The sequence below is a fragment of the Cheilinus undulatus genome, linkage group 15 (genome assembly GCF_018320785.1).
Source record: "Cheilinus undulatus linkage group 15, ASM1832078v1, whole genome shotgun sequence".
Classification (NCBI taxonomy): domain Eukaryota; kingdom Metazoa; phylum Chordata; class Actinopteri; order Labriformes; family Labridae; genus Cheilinus; species Cheilinus undulatus.
This window is the reverse complement of record NC_054879.1, coordinates 24,013,092-24,030,086: the sequence shown is the minus strand read 5'-3', so window position 1 is coordinate 24,030,086 and position 16,995 is coordinate 24,013,092. Positions and strand designations below refer to the sequence as shown.

The following is a 16,995-nucleotide window of genomic DNA, read 5'->3' as shown; positions in this document are numbered from 1 at the left end:
GATCACTAGTCTTGTTGCTTTCATGTAATGCTTTTGTTATAAATAATGTGTGTATTATAACTCTGTAAAGCACACTGAATTGCTTTGGGTATGAAGTATGCTCTGTTTATAAACTTTCTTTGCCTTAAGTTGCCAAATAAACTAAACATCACATAATAAGCAAGGCAATAAAACATAATGACAAAGGGAAATAGCAGCACATTGAAATGCGATGTATTTGAGAATGAAAAGCCATTAAAACCCAAACAGTTGATGAAAAACTGCTAAGATTAAAACGAATGATTGTAAAATGTAGGTTGTGTGCTGCGGAATTAAAATGGCCGTTAAAATATTTCTTTGAAAACATTAATAGTGATTGTAGCTGAAAATACAGAGCTGAAATACTTAAATGTTACAGTGATGACCTTACTGTGGGTTTGTGAATAACCTTACAGTTCACTGAACCTTCAGTTTTGGTATCACACAGCAACCCGAGCCAATGCATCTCGTGACATTCCTGCGCGTGCAAGTTCATGCACGCCCGTGGCATGCACGTCATAACTTTCAATTGACGAACTACGGGACCGGCCAATGCAAATCCGCAGCGAATGTAGGTTATCCAATGACAGAGCGATTTAGAAGGCATACGTCACGCTAGGGGCGGGACAAATCTGTGGGTAGTGACGCCTGTCAGTTTTGGCATTAGCAAGTGAAGCGAGTGGAGAAATCCGTCAAAGAAGGGACGATGGCGAGGGGCAGCCGGAGCCTGAGAAAAGTAGCCGAGTGCATTAAACAGTTACCTTCAACGACCAGCCGGGAAGTACAGACTAGGAACAATTTAAGGTAAACAAGCTTTTATATCTCGACTAAACATGGAAAATTTAAGAAAAGACACACCTTTAACAAAGACACAGCTAACCTATGTAGCTTCGGCTCTAAAGATCTCCCTGCTTATCGTAACCGTATGTAGTGAAAGCAAAAAAGCTTGAAAATGGCATCCTGTCTTACTGTGCTTGAACTCTGCCTTATTATTAGCCTTGAAAACTAGCAAACGCGACAGCTACAATACACCAGGGGCTGAAAACTGCTATAACTAGCTTACTAACGTTGCAGTTCTGCATATTTCAGTACTGTCAGTAATATTACATCCTAATAAACCCTTTAAATACCCAAAGTTAGACATAAACAGTCTAAAACTTGGCGTTTAAATCCAATAAGTCGACTCTCATACTTTAATTGCAGCTTTTATAGCATGTACTGCGATTTATTGTAGTTGTATGAATGTATAAATAAACCATATGGCCCAAGAGTCTAATAGTATTGTCAAAATTGACAATAAAACGCCATTTTAATCATAAAGATGAAACTTGAACATAGAAGCAGAATTTTTTTAATGTGCTCAGCTTGACCAGTCCTCATCTATTCAACATCTAAACAGATTACAGGGTACTTTTATCCATAAGTATATTTTAGGACTGTCAAAAGATTAGAATTCCTAATTCTTATCAATAATTGCAACCATTTTAGGGCATTTTAAAATGACACCTTTTTGTATTCTGTTTTTATGTTATCTTGTTTTTTTGTCTTTCTTAACTTTATGATTTTTGACATCCTGACGAGATACAAACCTGCTTTATGGGTATATTGAAGACTTTAACATGAACCTGATCACAGAAGAAATAACTTGTTATGGGTCTTAAAGCAAATACAAGGTGCAGATGACTTCTGACTTGTTACTGAGCTGTCTGTGAGGGTTTTAAAGGGAAATGAGTAGTGATGCACGATAACTATTTTTCTGAACCGATACCGATAACCGGTAATTTCCTCCTCCTGATGGCCGATAATAACCGATATATTTTTTTCAATTGTTGATTTAACAAAAGAAGTTTATTTGATGTGTTTATGCACGTCTGGGGGTAAGAAGGGGTTAATATGTAGTGAGAAAAGATATTTATAACTAATTTTAACTAATATCACTTGTGTTTTTCAAAAAACAAAGAACTATTCTGTCTTTATAACTGTTATTACAGTTAACTTTTTTTAGTTAAACATTTGTGTACCAAGTACAACATACACAAACAACCGACAGACGGTTTTCCTCCATAAAACCAAATGATAACAGGCTGTTACGCTTAACAAATGGAGATATTTAGGGGTCTGTTTTTTTTTTTTTTTTTTTTTTTGCTTAAGCCAGAATAAAAGCAAGCTGGTGTTTTACATAAAGATTAGGAATATGCACTGACATAAGTCATATCAGAGATAGGTTAAGAATGTAAAGTCCACCGTGGTCTGTGGCTAACTTCTGTTCATAACGTCGATCAGACTGAATGAAACCACGTCAAACAGAGCAGGCAGGTACACGCCTCTGAAAGCAGCGATGGATCAGGAGACTGCCACACTGATTTTGTTATTATAACGTTGGGCCTTTTGGCTCTTGCAGTTTTCAATTCCTGCTAATGCCCGCGGCTGAGGTTAGTGGCTGCTGTCGCTTCGTTTTAACGTCGTTAGGATGATGACTCTTAAGTGACTTATAAGATCCGTCGGGGACTTCTTTCTACTCTTTGCGACCTTTGCAGGGCAAATTCTACACACACGGTCGTGTTATCCTCCCCGTAAATACTGAATAACGCCACCGTGTTGTTAGCATTTTAGCACAGGCGCTGCTACTTTCTCTTCTTCTTTGGTGCTTTAATAGGAGGTCTTGTACTGCGGCGCCACCTGCTGTTTCGGAATGTGTAGTCTCCTGAGAAAGAAAACAAATGCTAGCACTGCCGTGCTGACAAAAATATAAATGTTATCGGGGCTCGTCGTAATGATATCGGACCGATAAGAATGACGTAATAATTTCCTGTTATCGGCCCGATAACTATCGGCCCTATAGTTATCATGCACCCCTAGAAATGAGACACTAAGGAGCAGTTTTCTTATTAAAAATGAGAATGGCAATACAATAGTCATTCCTTCCCTTTCAGAAATTCAATCAAATCTGACAATGACTCAAAATAATCACAACTTTATTTTTTTCTGAAATTGTTCATTTTTGGCAGCTTATGGACAAAGAGGACCATCCAACATGTTCATACAACAAACAGTGATAGATGATGGATTTTAAATAATTGACAACCTTGAAGCCAGGGATGTATTAATGCATCAGTTTAACATCAGTACAGGTGGATATTGACCATGTTTTTAAACATCAGCCTTTGGTAAATAATGTGGCATGAACAGATATAGATATATCTAATGTTTATGAGATGTATCCAATCAAGTTGATGTTTGTTGATGCAGCAGGTGTATCTTACTCCTGAACCAAGTAAGACACTTTTACTAGGCCAAGGAATCAGCTATTGGACATACTCTAATCTATTTCATGGTCAAACATGAGAGGAAATGTTGACTTACAGGCGTGTTTCACCTAAAGATGTGAGGAAAAAGAATCTGAATCATTGTCAGCCCCCTTTTCCACCCTTTTTCATAATCAGTGCATCTCTGCTCAAAGCTCCATGATGAACAGTGTTTAAAGCTTGTAATCGTTGATACAAGCCATGCATGTGTAAGGCATTGTCATAGTCTAGCACAGACATAAAAGTGGCTGAAACATGTCTCTTTTGGACTCAAAAGAAAGGCAGAGCACCTAGCTGAATCTCCTACTGAAAAATACATATGAAGTATAGGTAATTAAGAAAAGAGCATGGTCACAAGACAGTTTCATAGGTTTTAAATTGACCTACAGAGATTTGTTGACAGTCTAGCTGTAGATGTACTTCACTCCTATGACAAGTTAAGTCATGGGATAAGTTATGGACATGTCCAAGTCTTTTCACTTGCAACACCGGATTCCCTGGCATGATGTTTTGCATCATCTCTGGAAATCCTATTCTGTCTCTGGTTTAAAGTTCTACAAGGGAAAAGTATGTAACAGTGTCAGCAGATGCAGCAGGTTTTAGGAAAGATAAGACCTTTGCCATCTCTTTCATAACAGGAGACACTGCTGAAGTCTGAGTTAGACTATGGAGCAATGTTAGGGAAGGGGTCAGATAACCTAAATTAGTTTCTCTTGGAAAATGAATATAATTCACTGAATGCTGAATATAGCAAGCTCTCAAGAGTGTAAATATGACCTAACATTTTCCTCTTTTGGATGCTCAAAGTGTCACATTGTTTATTATGTTAGAGCTTGCATAATTTGGTGTGCAAATTACCTTTTTGTCCATGTGATTTGACTCTGGTTTTGTTCTGCTTCCACACGATGTTGAGGATCAAACATGCACGGCCTTCTTTTTCTTTGCTCTTAAATCCAATAACTCAGCCATGACCCTCCATATCTGCATGGACTTGGCAGTTTGAGGTCAGCGCCATGTGTTAGCTGTATCACATTTCAGGTAGTAGTGAGTGGGCTATCTTTGAAGTGACCTGTACCAGAGCTGGAGTTTAAAGGTTGCACGCACGTCATGTGAAGTACTGAGTAGCTTTTGTGGCTTTAAGGTAATGGTGACATTGATATTCTTGTCCCAGCACATTAACAGGTTACGTAATGGCTGGTTAAATCTGCACAGAGTGCTGTTGTGCATCCAAACCATCCGGTGCCAGGGACATCGTGGAACTGGCTCCCGCAGGTGTTACGGATGACAGCTGGGCACAGTGTACAAATCAAACAGTCGGACAAATACCAAGTAGTGGGCAGACACAGTGGCTTAATGTTAATGACGTCTGTGAAGTTACTGGCCAGGTTTTACACTTCAAGGGTGAATACAATCCTCCTCATTCATGGTGTCAGAGAGGATCAGATCACTTTAACTCCTGATGAGTGGTGCATTTGTTTTGAAATCATATTAGTAAATATTGAAAACATAGATTTTAAATTGGCAAATAACTCAACAACTTTAAGATCAATAAACAGCAGACTGTAGGGGGTTTTCTGACCAATAATACATCAAATTTACTGTATAAAGCCAGACAAAACAGAGCATCTGAGTGGACATCTACGTTAAGTGAATATTTTACTCTATGAATGTTCTTGAATTCAGTGAAAGGAAGAACACTGTGGCTCAAAAAAGTATCTTAGATTGACAGAACAATACTGTGAACTTCCTTTGTCATTATTGTTAGCCCACATGGGAACCTAGTTGTTGCTCACTGTCACTAGTCTTTATATTTTGAATTTTATTTTGTTTTGATTGCACACATACAGTCATAGACTGTTTTGTTGCCACAGTATTTACTTCTGTGGCATTACAGAGCATAAAAAACATTTAAAATAATGAGAGCAGCTTCTCAGACCTTACAGGTATATGGTTAAAGAAAACACGTTCAAGAGCCTTGTTTGTACTGGATCTTGCCTTCCTGTTAAAGTTGCACTAGTCTTAGACCCTTGTTTTTCTACTTTTGATTAGAGAGAGGGCTTAAGTGTAGGATGCTGATGCCTTGAACTAGACCTGGATGATGAATCATATTTATGGAAAATTTAGATTTTGATCATGAAAATCTAGATTTTTTCCTGGACTTCCTTCACTGGTCCCTTCCTCACTGGAAAGGCTTTTCCTGGACAAATACAGGATGGACTGGTCAGAAGTGCAGCGTAAGAATGAGAAACATTTAGATCATTTCAGCATTGGCTTGCTGGACAGGTTAAAGTCAATTTTGAACAAACATTAAGACCAGTTTTAGAATAAAGCCCAGTCAACAATATAAATATTAATATAGGATTTAATATAGAATGTTTCTAATATAATTGTTCCTATGATGCCTCTGTTGTTTGTACAGAGAGAGTTAACAAACTGTATACATTTTATACTTAATATTGATGTTATACAATAAAATACAATATTGTTATTCCTCATGTTACTCCTAAGTACCCCCTGAAATAACATAATGCACTTTAAAGACTTTTAAAGATGATTTTACAGTTAATCCCAAAAGGAAAATTCAGTATACATTTTTAAATTTCATAGATGAAAGTAAAGAAAACTTGTTTTGAGTCACTTCTTTTTAAGTTGTATTTTTTAGTAAGAAAAAATTGATTAAAAAGGGATTTGGAGTGAAATAACAGCAGGAGGATTTAGGCTATTTAAAATGTATTAAATTATTGGTAATCACAGTGGCTAAACTGAGAATATCTGTAAATCTGTGACAATTTTGCCCTTTGGCTCTTTAGCTGTCCTATCAAATAAAGGCAAAAAGCCCCAAAAAACTATCTTTAAAAAAAATGTAAACAACTCATGCATCTCACATCAGTCTTTGCCATCAGGAGGCTTGAGTATTAATTGTATTTTCTCTCTGGAACATTGTTATTCTTTATTGTGTTAGGAGGTTAGTGAAAGAGTTACTCTGCCAACTTTCTGACCTATATCTGCAAATTTTAATTGCACACACACTAAAAGCACATGGACAGAAATGGAGGCAAAGAGTCATAAAAAGGGGTTGAACAAGCAACGGAATTGGATATTTTCACAACTAATTATGGTTTTTGTATTGATCTTAATGATAATGTATATATGTATCATAGAGAAGATCTGTTATTTGAAGAAAGTTTACTAATTAAGGAAGTAACATATTTATGATTGCAGACATACATATGTGGGATGGCTGTACAGTATTTATAGGTCACCAAAGCTTGCGGTACATTTGAAGTCATTGACCTTGTTCCATATTTTGTTGTACCTATGTACGTGTGTGACCTGTTTTATTTCAAAGACCAATGTTTGGCAGGAGCTGCATGAAGACTTTTCCATGTAGACTTGTTTCCCAGAACTAAAGGCTTTTGTGGTTGCTTGTTACTTCCCAGGTATTGAAAGATGTTTAAGGCAGAGCTTAATGTCGATGCTGTTAATTAGAAATCAATGCAACAGTTTCTGTCATGCTTGAGTCCGCCTGGGAAAAAGATTCAAGGGTCAACAGACTTTTAAAACCAATTGTCCTAAGATTATTGAAACAAATCAGTGTCTTTTCTCTGTCTGTGCTTGTTTACATTGTACATGTAAATATTATTGACCTATAGGTCTGTACAGTCTAGACACACAGGTGAGAAACTGTCAATAAAGGTATACATGGCTGCTACAGCTCACTGTATTGATTCATAACCTCACTTTGCTTTTCTGACCCACTTCTTGTTTGTTTTGTGATCAGATACCTGTCATCATGTGGGATCCTGATGACTCGTGTACCTCCATTGATTGGTGCCACCATGCCGAGCCGGAGTGTCACGTTGCCTGCCCGCACCTTCTTCAACCTCGCCGACTCCTTCTCCAAAAAGAAAGAGTATTCGGAGAGACGCATCATTGGGTGAGTCAAGAGTTTCTGAATCTCTCCATTGATTTATCTCCTGAGTGTCCTCACTAACCATTTCAGTTTGTGCTTAATAAAATGTTAGAGAGAAATTATGATAAACATCCCTGTTTCTCAGACTGATGATAGCCTAGCAGTTATCTGTGTGCTCCACGTGCAGAGGCTGTTGCCCTTGAAGTGGGTAGCCTGGGTTCAGACCCAGCCTGTGGCGCTTCTCCTGCATGTAATTCCCAGCTCTTTTTACCCTGTTTCCAATTTTATCAAATGTCCTATCCAATCACAATAAAGGCATAAAAGCTCGTGTCAAACCTTAGACAGCCCAGGTCAAATTGAGCCCGTGGCTTCTTTCCTTCATGTCAGTTCCCCTTCTCTCTTTCCCATTTTGCTCTCTTTCCACTGTCCTGCCACTGCCTTAAAGGAACAAAAAATCTTTCAAACTAAACAACAAAATAGTTTGCGTTTACATAGACAGCTGTACCCTCACTTGGTGGGCGGGCCGTAAAGGCATGCATGTGAAGTCATAGCAGCATGATGATTAATGCAGATGTGCTAAATATTAAGGCTGCACTATATTGTAGGCATGATATTGGTACCTGCAGATATTAGCTTAAAAATGAAATATTGTAATGCCAGATATGACTAATTCTGCAACTACTTAAAACCTATATTAATCTGTATTCATCATCATTTCTTATACTTGGAAGTGTGTTTAAAGGACTGAAAGTTTAGGTCTGAACTACATTTAAATATCAGAATTGGTAAATATTAGCATATCGGATATCTGCAGAACTACAAAATTCAGCATCCCCACTTAAACAAGCCCACTTACGGCTACAAGCTGAAATATGTCAGTCTAATTAAGTTGTTCTCTGAACTACAGGTGTTGCAGGAGCATTCTGTTTGCCCCAAGATTTATTTATTCTCCGTGCACTTATGCAGTTAGTAAAGCTGTGCCAGAAATACTTTCTTCAGAGTTTTTCCAGTGAAATAAGAATTCTGTTTGAATATGGTTCTGCATTTATCTGAAGAATCTTTACCCAAGCTGTACATAATATATGGACTTAAAAACTTAAAATATTTCAGCTACTTACCAACACATGAAAGATGAATGGACTGTGACATACTAAAGGAAAAGGCCAAAAATATCACAAGATTGCATGTTATCATGCACACCCACAAGGCAAACTAAAAATGACCATATGGATGGCAGAATTACTCACTTAGTCATTTGTTACAGATTGTTTTGTCTTATTTCTTTTTTAGGGTCTACTCCTACAACCATTAAAAAAAGAAAGAAGGACATAAATTTACGAGACAAAAGCTGTATATTCTCTGGCTCATTTGTTGTTAATTTGCAGTTTTATAATTTGAAAAAATCTCAGTATTTTCTTGTAAATTTGTGGCTCATTTCCTCTTTTTTATCCCCCCAAATATGCATTTGTAAGAGTTGAATGTCATCTTAATCATGGTATTTTCTCCCTTTTCCATGCAGCACCCATCAAATGCTGCATTTGCACCAAACATTGCCCCTCTGTTTGGTTCAGCTGGCAATTATCTTTGTTGTCTCTGTCAAAAGCTGGGAAAGGTACCAATCTGTGCCGTCCTATTTTTGTTGCACCATTCTGTTGGTGAACCAGATGAACCTATCTGACCCCGAACTCACCACAAGTTTCATTAAAACTTGGCCTGAAGTTTTCTGTTCATTATCTGCATTATAAACAAAGTTACTGCATCAGAAAGATAAACTTCTTCCTAACTCAGAGAGATAATACTGTCTCTTCTACAACTATTTAAAAGTTGTTGTTTTTTCATTGCAACATCATCCATGTTTTTTGCATATACTAAGACCTGCTTATGAGCTTTTTAACATTTAATTTATGCTCTAAACATCATTGTAAAGTTAATAAAAATTGTAATAATGGTGCACAATCATGGTCAGAGTGTTCTTGAAAGAGAAAAAAACATTGCATGCATATAAAAGAATTTGTTTCGTAAATCATGGGGTTGAATATGAAAGTTGTTGCTCTGTGTGCAGCTCTGCATGCTGTTAGTGGCTCAGTATGACGCACTGAATGTCCTCTTTGTTCCATGGAGAGGTCATAATCACTAATCTGTTGTATAAATAGACTCAGACAGCAGCAGCTAGTTTCCCTCAGCTGGAGAAATGAACTTATATAACGTTGGAAAGTTTCTTTATCTTTTATTATTGTCTATATGTTATCTAGTTTTATATGCAGCTTTTATTTCCCTCCTTTCTTTCTTCCTCTTTCTGTTTCCACTCTCTCCTCCTCTCCCTCTCTGACCCAGTTCTTCTTCTTCTTTTTACTGGGTCAATCATCTCGTACCGTGCCAGCTGTGTTTAGTGTTCGGTGTTATGTCAGAGTTGGTGCTGACCTGTTTCTACTTCCTGACGTGTATGCTGGGAGCTCATGTTTTTTTTTCCCCCCTCTGTTTGACTCCTCAGGTATTCCATGCAGGAGATCTATGAGGTAGTGGCCGGAGTGGAAAACTACCGCCACTTTGTGCCCTGGTGTAAGAAGTCAGATATTGTGTTCAAAAGAGCCGGATTCTGCAAGGCCAAACTGACGGTGGGCTTCCCTCCTGTGGTGGAGAACTACACCTCACTGGTTACTACTGTGCGCCCCCACCTGGTCAAGGTGAGACACTGCAACTCAGCCTGTGTGTGCCAAATACGTCGGTCTTTTTGAAGGCATATTTTTCATCCAAAACTTTTATGTAAACATTATGAACACCCTGAAAATGCTAACTTAAATGAAAAGTAGGCAGCTTTTACTGCACAGAGTTTGGGCAAGTTTTACTCTCAAAACACTAAAAGAAAAAGAAAAAATACACTTCAGCATTGCAAAGCTTTATCTGTGCTGAAAGAAATCAGTAGACCAAAAACTATTTGACAAAGTCCATAAAAGTTGTGAAAGATGAAAAGAAACCCCCCTTTTAATCATCAGACTGTGGCCCTGTGAACCTGGGAGCTGTGTTTTCAGGGGCATTCTTCCCTGGAAGGGTCTCCAAAGGTAAACTGGTCCCAGAAGAGGGCCCAGACAAAGAGGCATATGGTATATGTGTACTAAAATTATGTTATGTATAAAAGGCATCTTATCACTAACTTGATATTCTTTCATTTTTAAACATTATATAACTCAGTCAAACTTGTCAAAGACGAACAGTAGTAGTCCTGGTAGAGAGAGGCTGACTATTCTGATGTGACTTGAAAATCGTCCTGTTTGCTCAGTAATTAGGCTGATTAACAGGAGAGAAGACAAATAAGAGAAAATTATCTCAAATCACCTATACCTCAAGACAAAGGCTGGCTGCCCGCCCATTGTGATACACTTTATCATCCCCAAGGGGAAATTTATCTCGGACTCCAAGTGCTGAACTCATACTGCTGCCGCAACAATAACAACTTGAATGCAAACACAAAATCTATGTGGTAGAAGAAATGTAAAATAGTACTGGTGCTCTTGTAAAACAGGAAAATTAACACATCATAGTGAGGAGAAACCAGACACTCCAAGCATCTTAAATATAAAACTAAGGAAGGGACTATTTAGAAAAAATTTATTTCAATGGCCAAATGATTTAAAAATCATGTTTTGACCATTGAGGTCTTCATCAGGGCTTACATACAATTACTTGTTATGTGTCCACACCTATGAATATCAACTTAAACCAGAGGTAGGTAGTCACATAAATCAGAGATGATTATGTAGGATCTTCCAATTCCTTAAATACACCTAGATGAGGGGAAATTGAGTGAGAGGGGAGGCTTTTGGAGGAGCTCAGAGCAAAAATTTTTATGGCAAAAGATGCATCATGATTGGTTTGGAGGTGCAACATCTGCTGAAAGCCACATCTCTTAACAGGTCATTATATTTTCTCACATTTTATATTCACAGTGCTAATATACTTAGAATATGAAAGTTATGCATATATCAAAAATACATTAAATACTTAAAAATAGGGATGCATGATATTGGATTTTTGCCAGCATGCTGGTACGCTTTCTGCTATGCTGATATTTACAAATTAGTTTTAGCAGACGCCTTAGACACAGTCCTTAAAACACAATGAAGTACATACTAAAGTTTAAGGAATGATGATGAATTAAGAAAAGACCTTAGCTGACATAGATCTGTTGGTCCAGCCTAAATCTTCACACAGTCATTTGTTCATACAGTGGTATTTACAGCTGATATAGGCAGATTTTATAGCCAAAATATTGGTTGCAAATATGGGCAGAAATTTTTATATCTGCAAAAACTGAAATCATGCAGATAATTTTGTGCATCCCTACTTAAAAACACACAAAAAATACAACATGAAAAGTCAAACCAGGATACATTAAAGCAGTTATTTTACCTAAGTAACTCTAAAATTTGAGTCAGCAAACATGTTAGAGTATCTTAAATTGTGTAGTTGTAGTTAGTAATAATGTAGGGTTGTACAAATTCCCACTGCACACTTAGACAAGCCTCAAGGCACAAGGCACCATTTTCATTTATATGTCACTTAAAAAATGTTTAAAAAATGTTTTTATTGTAAAGTTATTATCTCTTGCTTACTCTGTTGTATTGAGTATCATTTGTAAGAAGTCTTTAGTTTCTTTGTCAAATTGTTTTGTTTTTTTTTTCTTTTCTTTTTAGGCGTCCTGTTCTGAGGCTAAACTCTTCAACCACCTGGAAACAGTTTGGCGTTTCAGTCCTGGCCTACCAGGTTACCCTCGAACCTGCACCGTGGATTTTGCTGTGAGTACTAGTGAATGTGAAACCATGATTTTGAGGATGTAGAAGAGCTAAAGAGTGTGGTTGAACTTCTGTGTGTCCTCCACGTGTCCGTTCTCCCCCGTGTCTGAGCTTGGCATGTCTGCAGCTGTGGTGTTGTATTTCACATTGGATCAGTTTCAGACTCACATACATGGCCCTCAGACGTACACGGTCTGACATTCAGCCGCTAACTCCGTCCTCCCTCTCCCTCCCTCAGATCTCCTTTGAGTTTCGCTCTCTCTTGCACTCCCAACTCGCTCACGTCTTCTTCGATGAGGTGGTGAAGCAGATGGTGTCTGCGTTTGAGCGTCGCGCCTCCAAGGTATACGGTGCTGAGACTCCCATCCCACGCGAGCTCATGTTCCATGAGGTTCACCACACGTAGCGCCCCCTGCTGCACATACAGACACACACAAAGCCTGACGCCAGAGAGAAAAAAAGAGATAAAGAAGAGACTTTCTAACTGATAACTGCAGTGCCTTTTCTCACACCGATGACCGAGTTCATTCCCAGCAGTTTCCTTTCCTATCTCATGTTTTTATAAATAATGTGGATTTATCTGCTCATGTTACCCTTGGTGCTTCAACACACTGACCGCTGTGTCATAACTGTCTGTTGCATCCATCTGTTACCTGGTGATAGAATTACTCTGCAAGTTTTAAGCAATGCTGTCACATTATCACATCTGTAAACATCAACTTCACTCATTTGTTAGTTGTATTTTTCTAACCAACATTTCACTGAAACATGTAGAGGGAAACTTTAATTGTAAAGCTGCAGTTCCAGCCTGAGTATGTTTTCTAAAAACAAATTCCTGTCAGTGTATGTGGAAAATAACAGAGCCTTTAGTGGTAAAAAAAACTTTTAAACATTAGGAATAAGACAGACGTGGTTTTCACAACTACAGAGGAACAGATGTGAGCTTTTCTGTGGGACTGAAACAGATTTTAGATGTGTGAAAGTACAGCCCATGGAGAGGAGATTTGAGCTGGAATGAAAACAGGCCTCTCCTGTGTGGATCAAACACTGAAAATTTCACAATTTGCTTCCCTTTAGATAAAATCTGTATAGGACATTTAATTTTATTGCCACTCCTTTGCATCAAAACAAGTCAGTTGAGGTGGTTTGTGCATCAGATCAGGACCGGCCTCCTAGTTGCTTCCTTTTTGAGTTCTTTCAGGCACATCCAACTGAGAGGACACCCCAGGAGACCCTCAGAGCTTCCTGGAGGGATTATATATCCTGTCTTATCAGGGAATGCCTCAGGAGGAGGTGGAAAACATTGCTAGGGAGTGAGATTTCTCACCGTGACTGGACCCATATGAGTAAAAAAATCCATCCAGTATCTATACCATTTGACTCATTTGGGGTCACAGGAAACTGGAGCCAATCCTGGCAGTCAATGAGTGAGAGGTGAGGTACACCCTGGACTGATAGCCAGCCAACCACAGGACTATCTTCAGCCATTAAACCAATTATTTTCTGTTTCATCATGTTTTTTTCTGCACATATTATGAGGAAGTGACAAGATAAAAACATAAAAACATTTTTTTAAAAAAGGTGATTTAATTGCTGTTTTTCAAAAACAGGCCTGAAAACTTATGTTATTACCAGGGCTGCATAATTAGGGTTAAAATAATATTCATGTTTTTTAATCAACATTAACATCCTATTTATTAATCATGGTTAATGGGGATTTTAGGGACAGTTTTTGATAGTGATGACTTTTGTCACCACTCAGTCAGAACACAACTGTAATGATGTTGTATTCAAATATGTGTCCTTTAAAAATATCACTTACAGTTGACTGTTGAAAATCCAGTAGGGATGAAATTCCACCAACTGTCTTATTGCAAAGGTGGCATCCATCACAGTACCACGCTGAAAGTCACTGAGCTCTTCAGAACAACTATTTAGGATCACAAACGTTTGTAAATGGAGACTGCATGGCTAGGCGATGATTTTGTACACCTGTGGAAACAGGTCTGATTGAAACACCTGAATTCAATGACAGGTGTGGCTAAATACTTTAGTCCATAGAGTGTATCTTTTGAATATCTGAAAACCATGATGTGATCCCAACAACCATGGGATTTGTGGTCTTTTGCACAAATAGACGGGCCTGTATAAGAAAATATTCATTAACTCAGTTTTTACGCAGATTTATATCCCACTTCCTCCAATGTGACATCCATGTAATACCTAAGCAACAACAGCAGAGGGGCTGGACTTCTCTTCCATCAGAGCTCAGACATCAGAAGGATTTTAAGGATGTTTTTTATGTATATATATTGCAAATCACCTGCAATTTAATACAAACAAACACAGGCAGGAAAATGTGGCAAATTTAATGCTGCAGGAGTAAAGGGAGCATTTGTAAAGAAAACTTTTAGCAGGTTTTTGCAAAGGATAAGATAAGCTAGAGGATGTTGTGTAGTTGTGATAAGAGGAAGGGCTCTGACATTTTACATTAACCGACTGATAATTGCACAAATCAAAGCAGAGGAACTGCTAATGTACAGAGTCTCTTCTCTAAGATGTTAAGTTTTACCTCCACATGCTGCAAATTTTTAGAATATGTTACAAAAATAAACAACAGAGGCTAAATCCTGCTTATCAGTGCAAGAAAACATGCAAAAGTGACTGCAGATCGCTGGACAAAATGCACTCTCAACAGTCATAAAACCTTTAAAATCCTCTGGACCTTTATTTTTACATTGTTTCTCAGCAGGATTACTGTTTTTCTTCTTGCTAATGTTACAAACGCTCTCTTCTCTGCTTTATAGAGGGAGCGATGCTGGACATAGAGAGTCAAAATTATGAAGCATAAGTGTGCAATACCAGCAGTGTACTGTGGGAGTTATTTAATAAAATGCAGCTATACAAACATGAAAAAAATCCAGTTTCAATAAGAGGACCTAAACCATGTCTGTGCAGACGCTGAGTCAGACATCTCAAATCTTTTCGACTCCTTTTAATCCCTCAGGCCGTCACAGAGTGCCTCTTTGCCTACAGGCCGCATATTTATCTTTTATTTCATGTTATAGTCATTTTAACATATTTATTACTTAGTTTTAAGTGTAAATACTGGTTTGAATATCCAAAAAAGAGAAATGTGTTTGTATTTCATTGGAAAGGACTCTTTGTGGTGTAAGTGTTGGACTTGAGAAAGTTGCATGATTTATAAAGTATTTTTCTAAAAAGATGCCTCCTGTGTTTTGTTTGATTTTCTGGTGTATTATTGCATAACACAGCATGGCTTCACTGCCTGTGTGAGCAGAAATAGTGTCATCACATGAGTGGTAAAGATAGAAAGCTGCATGTGAACAGATGGGTGGTCATAAGGTTACGAAATGTCACTGCTACCAAGGTTCAAAAGTTATTTTTATCTGCTTTGATGTTTATAGTTTGGACTTTTAAGGACAGTGAGTTTGGCTGTACAATAGGAGCCTCCTGAAAGATAAGCTTACAGAGATTTAACACAAAACACAACGATTAGAAATTGATCAATGGACACAAAATCAAATATAAAGGTCCTGTATGTTATAAAGAAAGGAACCCTTTTAAAATAACATTAATTTTTCACAACATTTGCATTTTTCTTCAAGACAATATTGTTATTCATCACCAAATCAGCAGAAGGAGCAGCTCTTTGGAGCATTTGATCAAATCAATAACATCCTTGTTTGCAGATAGAGTTTAATTCTATCTTTAGATTATTTTCTTGGCTTTTGCTTTTATTTTGATAGGTAAGATGGAGAGAGAGGAAATTTGAGAAGAGGGAGAACACATGTCATGCATCAAACAACACCAGGATCAGGATGAAACCTGTGACCGGTGTATTAAGAATAAAGAAAACTACATTATTTCACAAAAACAAAAAACTACCAGGGTCTAAATTATTACCACTGAACTGACCTTTTCTGTTTTAATCATAGCACAAACCACTGTTGTGCAATGATGCTCTTTAACTTTATGTTCAAAGCTTGTAAAATCAGGTTAAACTGAGGGTTATCTTCATATTTACTCAGAGTCTAAAAACTTCAGTAAGGGTTTGAGCTGTCACTGAACAAGTCTGGCAGAGGTAGGAAGAGAAAGATTTCTAAGACTGGAAAGAAAACTAATGAGAGATGTGTCTAAAGACCCAAGTCAAGCCGTGAAATGTAGTCTCAAAGAAAATCCTTACTACAGCCCTGCACAGGAATGGACCAAGAAAAAGTCCACTTCTGCAGAAGAGACGCCTGTTTAGTCTGCTAAGGACAACCTGGAGAAAGATTCTGATCTTTGGAGCATGTCCTTTGGTCCAATGAGACCAACCTAGAGCTCTTTGACCACAGAGATGTTGGTGATGTTTTAAGAAAGAAGGGGGAAGAGTTGGACCCAAAGAACACCGTCCTCACAGTGAAACACGGTGGTGGGAGTATTGTGCTGTAGGGATGCTTCAGTGAGTCTGGAACTGGGATTCTGGTGGAGGGAATTATGAAGAAAGAAGGATATGTGAAGATTTAAGAAGAAAACCACAGCCAGTCAGCAGCTAAACAGGGTCTGGGTCTACTGTATGACCCTGAACATCCAAGGCTCCTGGTAAAGAACTACCTACAGAAAACCAAAGCAAACGTTACTGACTGGCCTGAACAAAGCCCTGGCTTGAATCCCATTGAAAATCTGTGGGGTGAACTGAAGACCAAGGTCCAGGCAAGAAGACCATCACATCTGGAGGAGCTTGAAAGATTGACCAAAGAAGAATGGTCTAGGATTCCTCAGGAGACGAGTCTGAGACTAAAACTACAACAAATGACTGCAGGCTGTTACCAAGCAAAAAGGAGACACAACTGACGATTACCATTAGAGGGATGATAATTTAGACCCCGGGAGTGTGAACAAGTTTGTTTCTGTGGGCAAAGTAAAATAACGTTAGCATCCAAAATAAAACTAGGGTGTTTGGAAA

The 16,995-nt window shown here is 38.1% G+C and overlaps 1 protein-coding gene across 1 annotated transcript; it reads left to right on the top strand.

Moving 5' to 3' along the window:
• Positions 1–672: 672 nt before the first annotated feature.
• Positions 673–15,250, top strand: coq10b (coenzyme Q10B). The gene is made up of 5 exons (XM_041807274.1): positions 673–822; positions 7,105–7,260; positions 9,728–9,920; positions 11,928–12,029; positions 12,265–15,250. Exons 1-5 carry the CDS (start codon positions 725–727, stop codon positions 12,430–12,432), a joined length of 717 nt encoding a protein of 238 aa, XP_041663208.1. The 5' UTR covers positions 673–724; the 3' UTR covers positions 12,433–15,250.
• The last annotated feature ends 1,745 nt before the right edge of the window (positions 15,251–16,995 follow it).